General features: G+C 43.7%; 2 protein-coding genes across 2 annotated transcripts; both read left to right on the top strand.

The window, feature by feature from the left end:
- The first annotated feature begins 10928 nt into the window (after positions 1 to 10928).
- LOC133895678 ((E)-beta-caryophyllene synthase-like) lies at positions 10929 to 14865 on the top strand. The gene is made up of 6 exons (XM_062336146.1): positions 10929 to 11539; positions 11621 to 11984; positions 12081 to 12302; positions 13281 to 13416; positions 13864 to 14115; positions 14350 to 14865. Exons 1-6 carry the CDS (start codon positions 11134 to 11136, stop codon positions 14632 to 14634), a joined length of 1665 nt encoding a protein of 554 aa, XP_062192130.1. The 5' UTR covers positions 10929 to 11133; the 3' UTR covers positions 14635 to 14865.
- A 445-nt stretch (positions 14866 to 15310) lies between these two features.
- Positions 15311 to 20538, top strand: LOC133895774 (pentatricopeptide repeat-containing protein At2g15690, mitochondrial-like). The gene is made up of 5 exons (XM_062336276.1): positions 15311 to 16097; positions 17804 to 17891; positions 18436 to 18501; positions 19074 to 19251; positions 19354 to 20538. Exons 1-4 carry the CDS (start codon positions 15772 to 15774, stop codon positions 19077 to 19079), a joined length of 486 nt encoding a protein of 161 aa, XP_062192260.1. The 5' UTR covers positions 15311 to 15771; the 3' UTR covers positions 19080 to 19251; positions 19354 to 20538.
- The last annotated feature ends 1844 nt before the right edge of the window (positions 20539 to 22382 follow it).

The following is a 22382-nucleotide window of genomic DNA, read 5'->3' as shown; positions in this document are numbered from 1 at the left end:
ACAGATTGGTCGCTCACAATATGTCAAATCTGGTTGCAACTCTTGGGGTGCAACATCAACGACTTCCGTCGGAACTCGGAGACACTTCTTCAATTGTGACACATGGAACACATTGTGTACGGCGGAGAGAGACGGAGGCAAGTCCAACTGGTACGCGACCTCTCCACGCCGAGCAAGAATCTGAAATGGGCCAACATACCGAGGCGCCAATTTGCCTCGGACTTGGAATCGACCCGGAGTGAAGCAAGGAAGCAGCAGTTTTTCCTCTCTTCTCCAAGCCATTTTCCGTCGTTTCCTCCTTCATCTGGCGGTCACCAACCTCAGCAAAGGACATTGGGTGAGTCTGCTAGGCTCCCATGGCAAGTATGCTCATTTTTGGTTGGATAGATTTTGAATTTGGAACTAGGGTTGCAAAGTTCTTAAAGTTCTTCAGTCTGGGAACAAATGAGGATTTATGTGGATTTGAGTTATGAATCATGTTGCTAGACGGTTGAGCAAAGGCTAGACCCTGTACACCCTTCTAGGCATTTTTACTTTTGATTTAGAGAGACTCACAGGTTAGTTTAGCCCAGTTTTTCCCTTCGTAATGGCTGCTGTTCTAGAGCTACACGAGGCTGATTTTTACTGTAGCGCCGAGCACTGTTCACCCCAGCACCGGGTACTGTTCACCGACTCCAGGTACTGTTCACCCGCGCACCCGAGCACTTCCCCGGGACTGTTCCCCGTGCTCAAGAACTGTTCACCCGAGCACTTCGGATACTGTTCACCCCGAGCACCCGAGAACGGTACATCCCGACCACTCCCGGGTACTGTTCACCGAGCAATCCGGATACTGTTCACCCCGAGCACCCGAGCACTCCCGGGTACTGTTCACCGAGCACCCCAGCACGGTTCATCCCGAGCACTCCCGGGTACTGTTCACCGAGCACCCGGCACTGTTCATCTCGAGTACTCCCCGGTACTGTTCACCCCGAGCACCGAGCACGGTACTGTACTCCCCGGTACTGTACTCCCCGGTACTGTACACCCCGGTACTGTTCACCCCGAGCACCGAGCACGGTTCATCCCGGTACCCCGAGCACTGGTCACCCCGGTACCCCGAGCACTGTAGCAGTGTCGCAGGACGGTTATCATGTTTTCTTGGAAGCTGGTAGCTTGTAAAATTCATAGTTAATTCGTACGAACTCCGAACTTTATGAGACCAGTTGCGTTGGCTTCGTAGGAACATGAACTACTTGTTAAAAATGTTGAAACTCACTAAGTACGTTCTGAGAATTTATTTATTGATTAAATGTATTTCAGCTTAGTTAGAGCACAAATAGTCAATGCCATGTTCGAAAGTCGTGAGACCACTGGGAAAACTCTTGTTTTGCACAGTGTGATCTGGGAAAAATATTGTCATGTATTGTGGAGCATATTTTTCTTATATGGTCGCATTTCATACATGCTCATTACATTGCACGCGTTGCTCTCTATAGTGAACGCCGATCCGTCGATCCCGAAGGCCGTGGGCAATCGTGAGGCGTCCCACCTTTCTGATCCAGGGCAGCAAGGCAAGCATCGTTCATATTGCACCGTGTCTACTTGAAAATTTAATATGTTATCTACGCTTATGTATACATTGCATGTGTCGGGTACCGAGTTGGGTAGAACCTATGCCAATGCATTATCCCATTTCGGTCACGTATCATGTGTTGTTCCTAGGAGCCTAGTGGTGTCGTCGCGGTCAAATTTTAGTTCGCTATGCTTAGTGGTACTTAGGCTTTCCGGTAGAAGTCGACGACGGCGTCCACCGTTGTCGCGAGCCTAGGACTTATTACCTGTTCACATTTGTGGTTGTGTTGATGATGAGTCGGTTTGGTGAGTGGTGAGTTGAGACGAGGTGTGAGCGGTGTTAGGGGTGTCATCTGCTCACGAGGAGTCCTTAGGCAGTTCGGGGAGGGAACCCGGACACCGTAGACCGCTTCCACCGGTTAAGCACCGATCGTCGGTGTAGTTGGCTTTAGCACATACCTTACTCACCACATGCTGATATAATGGTAGGCGAGCCGATTACCTTCGCAGACGTGGTCATGTGGGCCTCGTCATAGACGGTGTGAGTCCGGGCTTTTAGCGGTATTAGTTTGCTCGGGGAGTAGTTCTAATACCGCCGTGCCGAGCTATGATTGATCCACATGGTTGGGCCTGGTTGGGAAAGGTTGTCACGGGTACCCCCTTGTGTGCATCTTAGCGGGTGGCACAAGCCGTATGGTCCCTGTGTCGTGTGGGTCCAGGAGTATCCCCCTGCAGGGTGTATAATCAGTTCGAACTGCCGCGCTCTCAGTCATGAGCATCGCTATCGCTTATCTCCACCGAGCGACCATGTTTTGGTCGTAGAGTTTCGATGTGGGTTGTGGCATGGTTGGATTGGGGTGGTTTGGTCGGTATGTGGTCGGTGGTTTGGTGGGAATGGTTTGCTTTTATACACTTGTTGTTCATATATTTCTTCTGATCAGTTGGTTGGCAGGGTTTGAGTCGGTGGTTGGTTAAGTCAGTTGCTTACACCTAGGGTCTAGGTTGCTTACCGCTTAATGAACTTAAACATGTCTTAATCCTTGCTACAGCTTTGAATGCATGATCCTTGGAGTCGAGAATATATATACTTATACCGTGTAAGACTTGCTAGTACCTTCGTACTAAGGGGTGCTGCCCTTAAGTTGCTTTCAGGTTCGCAGGTTGGTGAGGAAGAGGCAGTGTTCGGCTACTTTATGCCTGCCGATCAGGGTGGCGGGCAGGAGTAGCACCTTCTACTCCGAACTCTGGCGTTTTTGGTATGGAGCCTAAGGGCATACGGCTCCATACTCTTTTGTTGTATAGGTTTTTCTTCCGCTGCGTAGTTGTTGTTGTTCCTCTTTTGTTGTAAATTGTGGAAGCAGTTGCGTGTTTAACAATGGTAATCCAGTTTAATTATTTGCTCTCTATTAAACTGTGTTGTGATATTTGAGTTTGGGAGGCATGTGTTCCGATCTTGGGCACAAAACACGTGCCGAGACTACCGGAATGGTATTCTGGTTAATCGTCGAGGTTGTGATTATGAATAATGATCCTCCTGATGATTAATTAGAATACTATTTGGACGGTTCCTCACAGCCGCCGTCCCTCTCCGCGGTACATAATGTGTTTCATGTCTCACAACTCAAGAAGTGCCTACGAGTCCCGACCGATGTCGTTGATGTTGCGCCCGAAGAATTGCAACCGGATTTGACATATTGTGAGAAGCCGATGCGAGTCTTGGATGAAGCCGAGCGCAAGACACGGCGGAGTTCAATCAAATTCTTGAAGATTCAGTGGAGTAACCACTCCGAGTCGGAAGCGACTTGGGAGCGGGAAGATCAGCTTCGTTCCGAGTATCCTGAGTTCTTTGAGAATTTGTAATACCAATGTAATGTAGCGTATTTGGAATCTCTCGCATGTATGTGTTCATCTCTATGATTGAATAAAAATCTACATGGGATTCCATCTTTTGCGTCATGATGTCGGTTCACAGCTTGCTAAGCCATCGCAGCGTGCTCATTGTCCCCTCTCCGGCTCGCACCGAATCTCGAGATGAGATTCTTTTTAGGGGGGGAGGTTTGTCACGGCCCAGAGTTTCTAAACATGTAATTAAGTGCTAATGGGCATCATGAGCATCATTTGTTTTTGTTTTGGGCAGTATAGACATGCAATGTGGATTAAATCGAATTTGGTTAAACTAGGTTTAACTGATGCGTTGTGAAGCATCTCCCAAAACTTCTATGGAACATAGGGCTAGTGATAATTTTAGAAATTAGTAGATGACAGGAGAAGAATATAAATGAATTTTCCCAAATTTTTGGGAAATATTTAGAAGGCATAAAAATTATCACAAGTTGGAAAAGGTAGCATCTTTGAACAATTTTTATTCAAAATTGGCTCAAGCATTCTGGGTCAAACAAGTTCAAATGGGTTCCTTATGAATTTTAGTTTCAAACAAAATTCGTTTTACCAATTTTGAACATTGGGAAGGCATTCAAATGGATGGCTAAAGTAGTGGGGATATTTTGCATTGCCGGCACTGTTCACGGCCCCACCTGTCATCACCTTCGCACGCGCAGCTCGCTGCTCCCCCTTCTCCCTCTCTCACAGAGCACGCGGCGCCGCCCTTGTTGACTTCGGTGGCCAGGCCACATCGCCGGAAACCAGGACACGACGCCGCGTCCTTATCCTCCCCTCCCTACCTCTGCTTTCCCTCTCTCTTTCCCCTCTCGCGCGGCACCAGCGAGCACAGAGAGCAGCGCAGCGCTGAGCGAGCAGAGCCGCGGCCGCCGGCCAAAAGCGCGCGCCACCGGTGTGTTCCGTCGAGCCCGAGCAGGGTGGAGCATCGAGGGAGGTCGCCAAGGCCCTCCTCTGCCGTTTCCCCTCCTTCCCCGGCCGTTTCCCGCACGGATTGGAGCCGTCCGCGCTTTCTTCCCCAACGGTGGCAACCGAGCTCCGCCGTCCTCCGTCGACCTGCCACGTCCTCACTTCTCCGGCCCAACCCGCTGCACGGTGAGCTTCCCCATGCTCCTGTACACCTTATGCGCATGCTGTTTTTCCTCCGTCCCGTCACCGGCGCGTGCGTCCGCGGTGGTCGAACCGCCGCCGCCTCCCCGCGCATGCCGCCAGCCGTGCCGCCGTCGAGCTCGTCGGCCGGGAAGCACGCCGTTAGGTCCACGTGCTCATGTAGAACGCGTAGGTGTGCTCGGCCGGGCTTATTACGCCGCTGTCTAGCCGCCGCCGGCCTAAACCGAGCCGCCGCCGTGCCCGTTCCGCTGTGCGCCGCCGCTCGCCGTGCTCCGGCCGTCGCCGGCATCGACGTGTGCCCCACCGTAACCGTGTGCTCGTGCTAGTGCCGTTTCCGCCCTCGGTCGAGCTGTTCAGGCTGCCGCTCGCCGCCGGCAGCCACCACAAGGGCCGTCGGCCGTCCGCCAGTTGCGCGCGCGCAGCGGCCGTGGGCTGATTTTGACTTCGGTCAAGGGAGCCGGGCCCACGGTCAGTGGCTCTGGCTAGGTCAGTGCCGGTAGAAAAAGGCGTGGGCCCATTTGAATATTATAGAAATTTGGAAATTGCGAAATGAATATCTGTTGAGTTGATAAATCGGCTGAAATCTTGAAAAATGCATAGGAAATTGTGTAGAGCTCCAAAATTCATGAAACAAATTTTGTTGGTTTTTTTATGACATGATCTATCCATTAAAAATACCAGTGGCCATGAAATGTGTGCTGTGAATTATTGAATTAATGAAATATGTCTAGGCTTTGATAATTCATAGTTAAAGTTTGGTATTTCCAAAATTGATGAGTCCAATTTTGTTATTCATGTTTTAATACTCCCTGTCCAGCAAAAATAATCACCCACATGTTAGGTGTTGTTACAATTCTATATAGGGTTAAGCTTAATTAATCCTAGAAGTGTTCAAATGTTTAGCAGTAATCCCATTTAAGAAAAATCTTCGATGCTTTAGAACTCGTGCCCCGACGATTTGCACTATTATCGCATTCTATGGAGCATCCTTCATTTCATAACATTCATATTAATTGCATTGCACGCGTGATTCTTTTAGGGAACTTCGACCCGGCGAACGAGGCGAACGAGGCTGTCCCCGGAGGTTCCCGCAGTGGTGATCGTGACTCGGGTAGCTGTGAGCAGCAGCTAGGGCAGCAAGGCAAGCATCATTCATATTGCACCGTGTCTACTTGAAAATTTAATATGTTATCTACGCTTATGTATACATTGCATGTGTCGGGTACCGAGTTGGGTAGAACCTATGCCGATGCATTATCCCATTTCGGTCACGTGTCATGTGTTGTTCCTAGGAGCCTAGTGGTGTCGTCGAGGTCTAATTATAGTTCGCTATGCTTAGTGGTACTTAGGCTTTCCGGTAGAAGTCGACGACGGCGTCCACCGTTGTCGCGAGCCTAGGGCTTATTACTTGTTCACACTTGTGGTTGTGTTGAGGATGAGTCGGTTTGGTGAGTGGTGAGTTGAGACGAGGTGTGGGCGGTGTTAGGGGTGTCATCTGCTCACGAGGAGTCCTCAGGCAGTTCGGGGAGGGAACCCGGACACCGTAGATCGCTTGCACCGGTTAAGCACCGACCGTCGGTGTAGTTGGCTTTAGCACTTACCTTACTCACCACATGCTGATATAATGGTAGGCGAGCTGATTACCTTCGCAGATGTGGTCATGTGGGCCTCGTCATAGACGGTGTGAGTCCGGTTTGAGTACAGGCTTTTAGCGGTATTCGTTTGCTCGGGGAGTAGTTCTAATACCGCCGCGTCGAGCTATGGTTGATCCACATGGTTGGGCCTGGTTGGGAAAGGTTGTCACGGGTACCCCCTTGTGTGCATCTTAGCGGGTGGCACAAGCCGTATGGTCCCTGTGTCGTGTGGGTCCAGGAGTATCCCCCTGCAGGGTGTATAATCAGTTCGAACTGCCGCGCTCTCGGTCATGAGCATTGCTATCGCTTATCTCCACCGAGCGACCATGTTTGGTCGTAGAGTTTCGATGTGGGTTGTGGCATGGTTGGTTTGGGTGGTTTGGTCGGTATGTGGTCGGTGGTTTGGTGGTAATGGTTTACTTTTATACACTTGTTGTTTGTATATCTGTTCTGATCAGTTGGTTGGCAGGGTTTGAGTCAGTGGTTGGTTAAGTCAGTTGCTTACACCTAGAGTCTAGGTTGCTTACCGCTTAATGAACTTAAACATGTCTTAATCCTTGCTACAGCTTTAAATGCATGATCCTTGGAGTCGAGAATATATATATATACTCATACTGTGTAAGACTTGCTAGTACCTTCGTACTAAGGGGTGCTGCCCTTAAGTTGCTTTCAGGTTCGCAGGTTGGCGAGGAAGAGGCAGTGTTCGGCTACTTTGTGCCTGCCGATCAGGGTGGCGGGCAGGAGTAGCACCTTCTACTCCGAACTCTGGCGCTTTTGGTATGGAGCCTAAGGGCATACGGCTCCATACTCTTTTGTTGTATAGGTTTATCTTCCGCTGCGTAGTTGTTGTTGTTCCTCTTTTGTTGTAAATTGTGGAAGCAGTTGCATGTTTAAGTATTGTAATACAGCTTAATTACTTGCTCTCTATTAAACTGTGTTGTGATATTTGAGTTGGAAGGCATGTGTTCCGATCCTGAGCACAAAACACATGCCGGGACTATCGAAATGGTATTCTGGTTAATCGTCGAGGTTGTGATTATGAACAATGATCCTCCTGATGATTAATTAGAATACTATTTGGACGGTTCTTCACAGATGTCTTCTCAAGTGTATATGAGCTTTCTCTAGACTCCAGCAGCATGCCACACCTTCAAATGACTGGGTGTAGAAATATTTATAACCTCAAACCCGCGTACTAATCGTTAATCCAACGACTCAGAAAAGTTGTTAACACCGAATGATTCGGTGAGAACACTAGTACTAACATTGGATAATCTGATGAGTACACTCTCACAAACTAGCCGTTGGAACTCCAATCAAGCCTCTGTGAATACCGGATACACCGGTGTATACTTCGTCTCCATCACCAGACTATCCAGTGAGTTTATTCTTAGCATACGAGCTAACCGCATCCTCTCTGTGTAAATTACACCGGTGTAAGCATCCGGCGTACATCACTTCATCACCGGACTATCCGGTGAGTTGACTTCAGCCAACTTAACCAATGCAACCCTCTCTGAAAATAATGCTCTGGTGTGTACAGCCTTTATCACCGGGCTATTCGATGTGTTGAACTTTATTCTGCCTCTTTGCGCTGTTCATTATCCAGTATGTGCAATACATTGATCACTGGACCATCTGGTGCTTTGATCTTCAACTTCGAAGCTGCAATCTTCTTTGGACAAAATGCTCCGGTGTGTATCTTCTTTGATCACCGGACCTTCCGGCGAGGTTTTCAGGCCTCTCTCCCCTTTTATCAAATATGCTCTGATGAGTTCAACACCTAGAGCACCGAACCATCCGGTGAGTCAAATCTTCCCGAAACTTCTCTAATTCAGTCCAACTTTGTTCTGACTACGGTGACTTCTTCATGTATTGCATCTATAGGACCTACTAACATATATTCTTCATAAATAAATTAATTCCATTAACTATATTATCATTAATCATCCAAAATCACAATCATGATTTAATAAAACCATTTTCGCTACAAGTGTCCATCCATCTGGATTTTAAACAGAGGCGAATTATGTTACTAGAATGCATGACTGAACTATTAACCTCAATGCATCCATATTTTTGGTGTGCTTGCTTGCCCTGCCGAAGCTAGTACTGATGAACAGTGAAACGGGTGTCCATCCATCTAATCAGAAGCAAATTATGCTACTAGAATGCATGACTGAACTATTAACTCAATGAGTTGTAAGTCGTCAGCAGAGATTCTTCGGTACGATCACAAGATCGATAGTGAAGCTGAGAAAGAAAGGATGTCCATTTCCGTCTATCAGAGCGCCGCTGACATGCATGCACCATGTGTTTCATTTGCACAAATCGAAGTAATGACGTGTGTTTGCAATAAAAAGAGAAATTGCTCTGGCCACGTCTTGACAGGTATATATTGACATGCGATTAGTGTGAAATTTGAAAGGAACTGCTCTTTGTCGAAACTGGTAGAGCTATAGAATTAGGTTGGCAGCTAGCCCATTTTTTTAAATTTGCATGGTACGTACTATGTCAAGTGTCAAGATTTAGCATGATATTTGTGATAGTTAAATTCGGAACAATTGGACTCTAATTAATTAGCGCATGCATGTGTTTTCAGTTGAAGCATGCATGCGCGCGGCTGTGTTGCTTCCAATAGGAGGTATTTCTCCTTCGTGAAGGAAAGGTCTTTTCGTTGTCAAGGTTAGGGCATGGCTGATCTCGCCAACGTCTCCATTGCCTACCTCGCCGCACCCTTTCTCACTCCCCTCAAGCCCATCGCCGATCCCGCTGCTGTCCCCGCCGCCTACCTCAGCTATATTGACCGTAGCCATGCTGTCCTGCTCCATACCTCACTCCTCTCGGGCCTATCGCTGAACTCACTGTTGTCCCCATCTCCTAGCGTGGCCACGCTCACCACGGCCGTGCTGCCCAGCTCCTCATCTCACTCTCGTAAGGCCTTATATTCTCCTATAATATATAGTAAAATTTGATTATGAAATAAATATTATATTAAAAATAATTTGAAATACAAATTTATTGAAACAAATTTTATATATTAAATATGTATATTTTAACTAATTGTTAATTAAAATTTATAAAGTTTGGCTTATTCGAAATAAAATCTGACTTATATTCTTGAACGGATGGAGTATATGGGTAAAAATTGACTACTAGCTAGGTGATGTAATTTTGTGGTAACACCCCCGTACACCCCAAAAGCCCAGGACATGTGCTTAACGAGCTCGTCGAGGCCAACGAAGACGAGTGCAAAAAAAAAAAAGAGCGTTAGACGGGAAACAACCGAGTACACAGTATAGCAGATTAGGTTTTAATTGGGAGTAATAAACCAACTATATATGGTCAAGTGTCAGAATTTCGTAGCATATATATACTTCCTCTGATTGTAAATATAAATTATTTTAGTCTTCTCAACTATTCTCTAAATATAAGTTATTCTCGAACTTCTATACATTTTTTTTCTTTTTTTCCCGTCTTACCATTGTTTAATAAATGCTACCGCTCTCACAATTGAATAAGTTATCTTTTCCAATACAGAATAAATAAAGGGTAGCAAGGTCATTTAATCTATTTTTTTAATCTTTGTGTATAAATCTAAACGATTTATATTTGTAATCGGATGGAGTATTATAGTAAAATTTTGCACAACTGGACTCTAATTAGTTAGCGCGCGCATGCATGCATGCATGTGTTTTCGGTTGAAGCATGCATGCGCGCGGCTGTCTAGCTTCCAATAGGAAGTATTTCTCCCTCGTGAAGGAAAGGTCTTTTCTTAGTCAAGGTTACCGCAATTCACTTGCCAACACACATCCGCCTCGTGTTATGTGCAAACCTCATGAAGGAAAGGGTCATGTGTCTTGACGTACATACCCTTGAGAACGGTCATTGCCTTGAATTTTTTTTAAATAATTTTTTATTAGAAAATTACAAAAATAATATCTAAAATCTGAAATTTGCAGAAATAGATGTTTGTCGGTACGTAGAGTACTGATTAGGGACCTATCGACACTCCTCGTGCTGGCAGCCTACATGGCTTGACGTGGTAGTGGGCCATAGGGCCTGTCGACACACGATGTGCTGATGGGTCCCTGGGTTCATGCAAACAAGTATGTCGGCAGCGATATTGAAGTCGACAGGCCTGGCGGCAAGCGGTGTGCTGACAGGGGTATTGGCACACCGAGTACTGATAGGTCTGTCGGCACACCGCTTGCCAATAGGTAATTTTTTTTTAATTTAGTTAGTTTTTGTATTGAACTGTTTTTATGTGAATAAAAAATATTTAATGGAAAATTGTAGTGAAATACAACACAATGGTATAATATTGAAATGCTAAATTATTCGACAAGAGTAATTGAATACGACAATTTTATTTGCGCACACCACGGATGAGCCACACACCGACTATAACAACGATAATGGCTTGTGCGGTATAATTTTGATACTGACAAACTAAGTGCCGACAGGCCTCCGCGGTGCGTCGAATACCGAAGTGGCGCCAACCTGGCATTGGTCGCACCACCTATCGGCTCTTCAACTGCCGACAAGCCCTGAGCCCACAGTGCACGTAGGTTGTCGGCACGTGGAGTGACTATAGGTCCCTGGTCGGCACTCTACGTGCCGACAAACATCTATTTCTGTAAATTTCGGATTTTAGATATATTTTTTCAATTTTCCTATAAAATAATATTATTTAAAAAAATTCCATCGCCTTCGCCTCAGCAGCATTTTTTTATTGGTAGCGATCCGCAACTCGACATGACCGTACCTTTGAATGGTATTCTGATCTACATCACTGATTATTGTGCGCGCGCGTCTATATAAAGCCAGCGAATCCAGCCATCTTCTTCAACCCATCCACCGCCCTCGAGCTCAGGCATCGATCATCCAGCGCTAGCTAGCATCCTAGCAACCTGTGTGATCAACCCCAGCCGTTGCTATGGCGACCACCACCACCCACGGCCCCATCGCTCTGGCCTCGCAGTCGACGAAGCAGGACGTGCAGCACAATCCCCGGCCGTACACCCCGAGCCCCTGGGGCGACTTCTTCCTCACCCACCAGCCGTGCACGCCGGCAGAGCTCCTGTCCATGAAGGAGAAGGCGCAGGCCAGGAAGGAGGAGGTGAGGCGGATCTTGCTGGACGCCGCAGCCTCCTCCGACCTGGCGCGGAAGCTGGAACTCGTCGACGCGCTGCAGCGGCTTGGAGTCGACTACCACTACAAGAAGGAGATCGACGAGTTGCTTCGTGCCGTATATGATGACAAGGATGGAGCTTCTGATGACCTCTATGTCACCTCGCTGAGGTTCTACTTGCTCAGGAAGCATGGGTACACCGTCTGTTCTGGTAAGTTCAGCAATACAAGCTACAGGCTATTTGCTTAGTAGTCTATACTTTTGGCTGATGATGCCTTTTTTAATGTTGCAGACATATTTTTGAAGTTCAGGGATAATGAAGGATATATTGTAAGCAATGATGCAAGATGTTTGTTAAGGCTGTATGATGCCGCATATCTTAGAGTGAATGGGGAAGAAATACTCGATAATATTATTACTTTCACCAAGAGTCTGCTTCAATCTATTGTAGAATATCTCGAACCAGACTTGAAAGAAGAGGTGAAATTTGCGTTGAAAACACCTCTTTTCAGGAGACTCAAAAGAGTAGAAGCGAGGCAATATATCTCAATATACGAGAAAAAGACTACCCATAATGACGTGGTATTGGAGTTTGCAAAGTTGGACTTCAACATTATACTAACTCTATATTGTGAGGAGCTAAAAGATCTTACATTGTAAGAACAGTCACTAATAACAGAGTGAAGTTGCAGTATGTACTTTCATTATCAATGTCTCTATACATGTTCTTATACATATATATCTATTTACAGGTGGTGGAAAGAGTTCCAAACGCAGGCAAATATATCAAGCTATGCACGAGATAGGATGGTGGAGATGCATTTTTGGATGCTCGGAGTGTTCTTTGAGCCCCAATATTCATGTTCACGAAAAATGCTTACACAACTGTTTACGATGGTATCCATACTTGATGATTTGTATGACAATTATTGCACCACAGAAGAAGGCAGTGTCTTCCTAGCAGCACTGCAAAGGTTAGCATCACTTATTGTTCAAATTCATTACGCTGCTTATTATATATAGTAACAAAGGTCTATACTCTATGCCTCCTTTGGATTAAAGGAAATAAAAGTGGAGGGACGATCTCATATATAGGATTTGAATCCTATAGGAAAAATTCCTATACAGTTCTTTGGAACAAAGGATTGAAATTCAAACATTCCTATGAAATGACTTGTTTAGTAGGAATTTTCGAGGATTTCTAACATGAGGCCCAACCTCATGGAAAAATTATTGTGTGCCCATCTCTCTCTTCTAATTCCTGTGTATTTCACGTGCTCCTTCCAAGCGGTCAATCCTACAATTTTCTTGTATTTTGCAATCCTTTGTTTTGCATTTACATTCCTACTAAAATCTAGTGTGCTTTTTTTCTGTTCTTGTGGTTTCGCATTCCTACATTCCGAAGTAGCCCTAAATAATTTATTTTTATGATACTATATGTGAAAAATATGATAATATATTATAACGCTTTTGAAAAATGGACACTTAAATTAAACTACTTTCTAGCTTCTACCACAAAAACGATGCCCTTTTGACATCAAATTGGTCCTAAAACATAGTTTTGAGAAGCAATTTACATATTGTAATATTTAAATAGAATAATTTAAATTAGAGTATCATAAAGTGTTTTTGAACAGTTTGTGCCTTTTCATGTTGTGGATCTCAAATCTTTGTGAAGATATTTTTAGTGAAGATAAAATTATCTGTAAGACAACAAAAGGACTTCGAGGGAGTATATACATGTAGTGCAAGAGTATTTGTGGATATCTCTTTTCTATGTTTGTAAACACAAGCTTTGTGATATTAAGAATATTGCGAAAAACATAATCTCAATTTACTTATGGTATATAGCTTATCCACACTAAGCATTATTATTTGTACGTAAGGTATATATATTCTATTTTGTTATAAAATTTGGTAAAAAAATCTCATTTATTTGTTGGAAATGGCAGGTGGGATGAAGAAGTAGCAGAGCAATGCCCAGCATACCTAAGGACCTTATATATAAATATACTTACCACTGTAGAGGCTATGGAGGAAGAGCTGAAACTTCAAAAGAACAAACATGCCAAGTTGGTAAAAAGACTGGTATGGCTTATGTTATCTTACCGAAACAACATAGGAGGCAAATTATTGTGAAGAATCTTGGTTATATTATGCGTGTAGCTTTAAATGTTCATTGTGCATCCTTCCGATTGTTAGATTTAAAATCTTACATTGTACAGTGCAATCTAAAATCAATTCACTTATGTATTTTATTTTGATACCAAATAAACAAGCATGAAATATCTAAAATTAATCTAATCTTACAAATTTCACCTTGCATGTGTAATAGATTACAAGTTTAACGTGTAACCGCTTGGTCTAATCTTAATTATTTTCCAGAGAAAATTTTAATTTTGGCATGCTTCCAAGTTCCAGCTGTAGTGTGTGTTTGAATGCATATGGTGTGCATGCAGCCAGCCATTACAAAAAATGGAAAAATAGTCTAGCATATATGTATATTTGAACTTTACATTTTTCACATGTATTTAGGTAATCGACATGGCCAAATGTTATCATGCTGAGGTGGAATGGCGTGATAAGAAATATGTGCCAGCCACTGTTGAAGAACATCTAAAAGTTTCGGCACGTAGTAGTGGTTGTATGCACTTAACGAGCCAGGGATTCATTTCAATGGGAGATCTGGCAACTACGGAGGCTATCGAGTGGGTCTATACCTATCCAAAGATTATCCGAGCTGTTTGCATTATTGCACGCCTTGCTAATGATATAATGTCGTACAAGGTATACGTACTACTTAACTCTATATATCATAAGTGAAAATAAATAATAAATTTAACTGAACCATTCCTAAATTTTCACTGAAAATACTCTATATAGGGTCTTTCTTTGGGCCTACGGACTTTGTACACCTGTAAATACTTTTTATTTTAATGAAATAGAAAAAACCAGTAGGGGGCTCTCTCCTCTGTTGTTCCGCTAAAAAAAGAACTTTTCACTCATTCTCTTTTTCTGAAGCGAGAACAAGAATCGAAGAATATGGTATCCACGGTGCAAGCTTGTGCGAAAGAATATGGTGTCACAATAGAACAGGCAACAGAAAAGCTCAGAGAACTAATCGAGGAAGCGTGGATGGACATCACCGAGGAGTGCCTCAGACAACCACAACCATTGACGCTTCTGGACAGGGTGGTCAATCTGGCACGTACAATGGATTTTCTATACAAAGATGTAGATGGATACACCGAATCATACACTATCAAAGACACTTTGGATTCACAGTATGTGGATCTAATATATTAAAATCTTATGACAGTGGCCATGATCATGCACGCCAGCTTAATATGAAATCATTGTATAAATGTGGACAGTTAAGATCAGTGTTGATGAAATAATGTAGTATATTTTATCGAATAAATGTAATGATCTCCTCTTAATTAGTTTGTATGCTACGCACAGCTGTTTTTATTTTTTGAAATTCTATTGAACTTGAGGCTCGGCAAGATATATCGCTGGCCACCAACACAAGTATATCAGCATCGTCTGACCAAATTAACCTGATCAGCGCATCCATGCAAACACCAGTTCCAGCAAAGAAATGGCTAACTCCAGGAGCTACTAAAGTTCCATTCGCATTCATTCCTCCCCATCCGCCACTTCTGGCTCCTGTTCTTTTAAAGAAAAAAGATAAAGCACCATCATCACAGTTGAGCTTGATGATCCATTTCTTAGCTACCGATCTACCAAATTTTCTGATAGCCCATAATCCTCCTCTGGACGACTACTCTTCCAAACGCACGTGATGGGCTGGATCGGACCGTACTTGGGCCTGACCATATCCCTAGTCTCTAACAATCTAAATGCGGGCGCGTTCGTCGCTTCTGGTGATGTTCACGTCGGTTTTTGATCGTGAACCATCGGATTACTTCATCACCAGATCAGGATCATCCGATACGGTCTGTTCGCCCCGCACCGTGTCACAGGCTTCCGGAGGCTTCGACAAACTTCTCCGCTCGCCCGGCCGCCTCTCCAGTGCTCTCCTTCCTCCTTGGCGGCAAAAGGATACCGACCTCTTCCTCCCCCATCCCTCGCCTCACCCTCCGCCTCGGCCTCCCGGGCCCCGAGTGCCCCGACCGCGACTGCTCTGAGGACGTCGCCGCTGCTCTCTCCCTCGGCCCCCTACCGCCCCCCCCCCCCCCGCCAAGACTACCGCCACCTCCAAGCGCGCCTACCCCGGCTCCTCCGCCCACGGTGCCGGCTCGGCGTTTGCGGGCGCCGCCACCAGGACCGGCGAGTACAAGGCGTCCCCCCGCAGCGCCGCCGCGCAAAGGTAATTGCTGGCAGGTACCTCCGTCGGCGCGCCGGATCCATATCCCATCGGCCTCCGCTGCAGCCCTCCTTCCCCAGCTCGCACACGTCTCCCTCACTGCGGGCGAGCACATGCGAGGTAATGCCCCCGACAACAAGCTGCTCGAGGAGCTGAGGAAGGTGCACAACTTCTTCCTCCGCTCTCCCTTCCGTGGCGCCCTCAAGGTCAACAACGAGCTGCTCGAGATGTACGCCAAGTGCGCCGCTATGCCCCATGCCCGCAGGACGTTCGACAATAGGCCTGAACGGAACATGGACTCATGGCATATCATGATCGACGGCTACTCCGTGAACGGGCTTGGAGACGAGGCGTTGCGGCTGTTCAAGCTGATGAAGGAGTGCATGGCGCCGACCAGCCACACTTTCGTGCTCGTGCTCAATGCTTGTGCCTCCCCAAGGTGAGCGCACCGGGTGGAAACCTGTTTTGATCGATTCGTACAGGGTTTTGCATTTTGATTTGGGGATTTTTGAACTACGTTTTTGCGGATCCGTATGGGCGGCTCCCTGTTTGCTTGGTCTGAGAAATTTGTGCTCCTGGAATTGTATGATATCTGGTTTCGCGCAGAATAACAAAGGCTGGAGAGCATTGCAGTTCTATCAGAAGATGGAGGATTGTGCATCTAATAAAATATCTATAGTCGATGTTATCTGTGCTTGCACTCGACTTGGAAATATTAGATAGGGAAAGAGCATACATGGGCATGTCGTCAGGTCTGGTCTGCAAAATTATCTTTTTATTTCAGCATCACTTGTTGATATGTACTGCAAGTGTGGAAGACTGGACATTGCTGTCAGAGTATTCAAAGCTCCTGCTGAAAAATCAATTGCTGGCCGGAACTCCATGATATCAGCTTTTGTATTCCATGGCCATGGGTTCAAATCTATAGAACTTTTCTGGAAGATGAATGATTCTAGAATGAAAACCACAAAAAACACTTTTACTGCTTTTTTATCAGCTTGCAGTCACTCTGGACTTATTGATAAAGGGTGGAAGTATTACCACCTTATGTCAAAATTTTTTTGGGATTATCCCAACACCAGAACACCATTTTTGCATTGTAGACATGATTGGACGGGCTGGTATTTGCTCCATGTGGAGCCTGAAAATAGTAGCTATTATGTAACTGTTTCAAACCTTTATGCATACAAGATAAAATACTTGCCTTACGCCTGTGGTCATAGCATTGTTGATTAAACGGTGGATCAAAAACCATGTAAGCTATACAGTGCCAAGAATGACAAAAAATGTTCCACTTCACCGAGTACTTCCGGCAGGCTCTCTCAAATGTGACACAGGTATCTGATTCAAAAGCTTTGCTTTCTACTCCATGTTTTTCAATGAGTTCTGTCTACTCTATGTTCATAAGGTTTAATTTTCTTAACCGCATGGCATAATTTTCTAATTCTGTTTCTGTTCAAATGCAATAGTCCTTCTATTCCACTGCTGTTTCTTTATTGACAATTGTTGCTATAAACATATCTTGATGATAGTACTAAAAGCTACGTGCAGTATACCTTGATGAATTTTTTCTCTAATTGTGCCAGTATTGGATAGACTGCTACTTCTTTTTATATGAATAACTTGATATATGTCATGCATTTTCTTGAACTTAGTTTCTGGCTACTCTGTAAGATGTATAATTAGCCTTCCAGTACTCATATTCTTATGAATCGCTGTCATGTCCTTTCAAAGGTTGTGTTCAGTAGAATATCCAAAATTATAATGTGGAATCCACATTGTTTGTGGATTGTTTCTCCATTGCCTATTTGAACTGTTGCAATTCCTTTGAAAGTATCTAATAGATGAATTATACTTCACCAGAATGATCCCCTTTGTCCCATGCCAGGAAGCTAGCCATTGGCATAATAATTTTCCCAAATGTGTTTGGCCCAAGGAAGTTTATGCTTATTAAAAAATTTGTCCAAATCTTAAGCAGAAGACATCATTTTGTACACTGAGCTTGATTACACCAAGTGCAGCTTCATTCTTAGGTCTACAAACCATTTTCCAAGCTGCAAGTGATTGCTTCTTAGCATTAATATCTGAGTCTCTCCACAGTACATGTATTTTTGCTGGTTAATAACCATGCTATTTTCTTTGCAGGTTGTCTCAGCCCTTGCTGTTGACCATGCAGGATCCAGAGTTCTCTCTGGTAGCTATGACTATACAGTGCGTATGTATGATTTCCAAGGTATGAATTCAAAGCTGCAATCATTCAGGCAATTAGAACCCTTTGAGGGCCATCAAGTTCATAGCCTAAGTTCGAGTCCAACGTCAGATCGATTCTTATGTGTTACAGGTTCAGCTTAGGCCAAGGTATTCTACTTTTGTAATCTTACAGAATTTCCCAATAAGCTTCAAAAATTGTTATTGACATTTAAGCTTCAAATCAAATATATGACCAGGAAGGGCTTACGCTAGGCGAGTTTGTTAAGGGTGATATGTATATTCGTGATCTGAAGAATACAAAGGGTCACATTTGCGGGCTTACAGGTGGTGGGTGCGATGTGTCGGAGTTTAAAAGTCAAAAGTAGGTAGTTTAATCTATTATGTCTTTGTCAGACATTAATGCGTTGTTTCTATGAAGTAACATCAGGCGGCCCTAGAATGCACTGTAATTGCTTTCTTTTAGTATGCGATTGCTTGGAGTTCATCATTTTCCTATTGGAATGAACAAAGCTTCTATCATTTGAACTCTGGATAGTTGAAGCTTGGTGTTTATACTTTATAAATAGGTCATCAAACCTAAGCTAGCAAGACCAAAGCGAATTGTGGGTGCCATAGGAGATGGTTCAATACAGGTATATCCCTTTGTTGCATTGTCACTTTATTCTTGATGTGATCTCTTACCTGTATACTGTATCCTACTTGATCCCAATGAATAATTTATATGGGATTTTATTAGCTTTCCTGTATGTATAACTTTGCTCCAAACGAAACAATCAAACTTCCACCTATATGAAATATTGCATTATATATTTATGTGTTTTCTTACTGCCTTCAGTGCTGAAAATATTGGGGTTCCACCAGTCGCTGAAGTCATATGGTTTAAATAGATTAGATCAGTTCAATTTGATTCCTCAATGTCCTTTTTTAGAGATGTCAATCAACTGCTTCAGCAGTTAATTACAAAGTAACACAATGTGACTGAATGTAGTTGTTGAAAATGCCTATATATGATGTCTCCATCATGATCTCTGAATTTTTCATAATAGTTGCTGCTGCTCTAGCAGCCTAAACAATTGGATTTTTCAGTATTCCTTTTTCCTGGATTTTATTTGGATTTTTTTTTTTGCCGAATTGGATTTCTAAGAATTTGCTGCTACTTCAGTTCTTTTGTGTTACCATTTTGTGACATGTATTTGAATAACAGGTTTGATGACACAAATCCAGAAGCTGAAAGAAAAGAATACATAGACCACATTCAGGAAATTGTCCATTGGATGAGATGGGAGCCGTACAAAGTAACATACACGCGTGACTATTTCCAAGCTTTGTATGAGCATGCTGTTCAGTTAATACGGAAAGGGCTAGCCTATGTAGATCACCAGGTACTTTCCATCTCTCCTGTACATAGTTTGACCAAATAGTTAATGAATCCTTGAGAAATAAAATGTGTACATGCTGATTGGTATATGCTTGCTAGACCGCAGAAGACATCAAGGAGTACAGGGAAAACAAGATGAATAGTCCACGGAGGCATAGGCCAATTGAAGAGTCATTGGCAGCACTCCGTTGACAAGGAGTATCATCATCTGCAATAAATTCTTTTATTCGTGGAATTGAGATAATAGCTTAATTCGCGTTGACCGTCTACAATATCAATCAGATAAGAGCTTAACAAAACAGCTCCTCGAACCATGGTTGTTTTGCGTCCTCTAAAGATTTGGTGTTTAGTTTCTGTTTTAAATCACTTTCATCTTTTTGCAGCGCATTATCATTCATTGCACTACTTTTGCTAACTAACTCATTGCACTATTTAGACCAATCATATTCCTACCTTAGCGACGGGCCATACGGTGCGCCAATGGCGCGCTATTTTCTAGTTCTTATCTAGTGATCTGTATTGCAAGTTGCAATATTAACTTGTGTTAGAGTAGCAATTTTTCCACAAGTTGATGCTTGTTCATATGAATTTTTTTATACGGTTGTTCATATGTACAGAACATATACTTGTTCAGTACTTGTGTTAGATAGAAATTTTTTGATAAGGTGATGCTTGTTCATATGAATTTTTTTTCATGTGTCATGCCATTAGCTGTAATTATTTGAGCAATCAGACAACATGACTGAATGATATTGCTCATCTTTTTTTTTAAACATAATAAAGTCATGGTAGACCGTGAGTGGATGTATGCTGGTTGGTCTCGTGGGCAGGCTCCGTTTAATGATTGGATTGAAAACACCAACCAATTCTTAGATCGTGTATTCTCTATGCCTAATCTGGTTGTAGGTGGAACCATTAGGTGTTCATGCAGTATGTGCTGGAACTTTGTTATGCGTAAAAGGTTTACGATAGAGATATACTTTTGTAAATTTGGGTTTAAGGATGACTATGCAACATTGACAGTACATGGCGAGAGACTTGTTGATAGTCATTTTGAAGGTGGACATGATGAAGGATTTGGAGAAACTAACCGCATGGATGATATGTTGGTTGAACTTAGCGGCAACCATTCACCGCCAATCGATGAGGAGCCAACAGAGTGCTCGAGCCTTTTATAGGATGGTTGCTAGTGCTGATCAATCGGTCCATGAGAACATAACACACTCATCTCTGTCTGCTGTAGCACGCTTGCTCGCTTTGAAATCACAATACAACATGTCAATTGCACACTTTGAAGCGAACTTGAATTTAATCCATGAACTTTTGCCTCTGGAATCTAAGTTGCTCAAGGACTTCTACCAGTCAAAGAAACTCTTAGAGGGCCTTGGTATGACATATATTAAAATTGATGTCTGTTATAACAATTGCATGCTTTACTATAAAGATAATGAAAATAAAGACAAGTGTGATATTTGTGATACCTCTCGTTATGAGGAATGCCATAATCGAGTCCCACATAAAGTGTTGCGGTACCCTCTCATCACAGATAGGCTACAAAGGTTATATGCACATGCGGAGACGGCAAAGCTAATGCAGTCTCACAAGCGGTCCACATTTGGTAAGATGGTGCACCCATGTGACGGAGAAGCATGGCAATAATTTGATGAAGACTTTCCAGACTTCGCTAGTGACTGTAGAAATGTGCGGCTTGATTTTGCAACAGATGGTTTCACGCCCTTCAGTTTGAATGCAGCTCCATAATCTTGCTGGCCAGTGTTTGTTACTCCATTGAATTTTCCACCAAGCACGATTATGAAGTCAGAGTACATATTCCTTACCCTTGTAGTCCCGGGTCCTGAACACCCTGGAAAGAAACTAAACGTTCTAATGCAACCTTTAGTTGATGAACTAATGAGGCTGTGGGAGGGGGTAAAAACATGGGATGCTTCACTCAAGCAAAACTTTATAATGTGAGCCGCCTATCTGTGGTCAGTTCATGATTTTCCTGTTTATGGTAACTTTGCTAGATGAGCACTCATGGTAAGTTTGCATGCCCAGTATACTTGTGTGATAGTATAGCATTCAAACTGCGTTATGGTCACAAGGCTTGCTGGTTTGATTGCCATAGCGCTTCTTACCTAGAGGCCATGAATTCAGATTTCAAGCTAATGCGTTCCGTAAGAACACAGTGGTGCTTGATGAGGCTCCAAGGCATTTATCAGGGGAGAAAATATTTGCACAAATGAATACACTCGTAGGTGACACAAGAAACTTTGGTAAAGTGCACAATTGGACCCATGTTAGTTGTTTTTGCAGCTTCCATACTTTCATAAATTGCTGTTGCTACACAACATTGATGTGATGCACAATGAGAAAAATGTGGCTGAAGCTATATGGAACACATGCTTTGACATACCCGATAAGACTAAAGACAATGCGAAGGCGAGGCAAGATTTAGCCGAGATATGCAATCGTGCAGCACTGCATTTGAAGCTGAAGGAAAATGGCAAGTGGGACAAGCCACGGGCCCCATTTGTCATTGATAAGAATGACAAGCCAAAAATTCTTAAATGGTTTCAAGAACTCAAGTTTCCTGATGGCTATGCAGCCAATATTAGGAAGGGGGTTAACTTGTTGCAAAAGAAGATCTTTGGCCTAAAGAGCCATGATTACCACATCTTCATGGAACGTTTACTTCCCGTTGCATTTCGTGGTTTTCTTCCGGAAAACATATGGGTCTGTTTGGCTGAACTTAGCTTCTTCTACTGGCAATTGTGTGCCAAAGAGTTGAGCAAGGATACCATATGCTCGCTAGAACAACAGATTGTTGTTCTTCTCTTCAAAATGGAGAAGATATTTCCTCCTAGGTTCTTCCCCTATGCAACATCTAATCATTCATCTTTCTCGTGAGGCTCGACTTGGAGGACATGTCCAATCCCGTTGGAACTATCCATATGAGAGGTAAAAATAGAAACAGTATACTATGTTTTATGGTATACTATTCTTCTCGTCATTCTTTGTTTGGTTTATGCAGGGAAATTCAAAAGCTTAGAAAGAAAGTACGAAATAAAGCTCGTGTTGAGGGTTGCATTGTTGAGGCTGAATTAGTTGAAGAGGCCACAAATTACCTTTCTC

Source organism: Phragmites australis, chromosome 16, assembly GCF_958298935.1.
Source record: "Phragmites australis chromosome 16, lpPhrAust1.1, whole genome shotgun sequence".
Classification (NCBI taxonomy): Eukaryota; Viridiplantae; Streptophyta; class Magnoliopsida; order Poales; family Poaceae; genus Phragmites; species Phragmites australis.
Note: the sequence above shows the minus strand (reverse complement) of the source record. Positions and strands in the feature narration are given on the sequence as shown.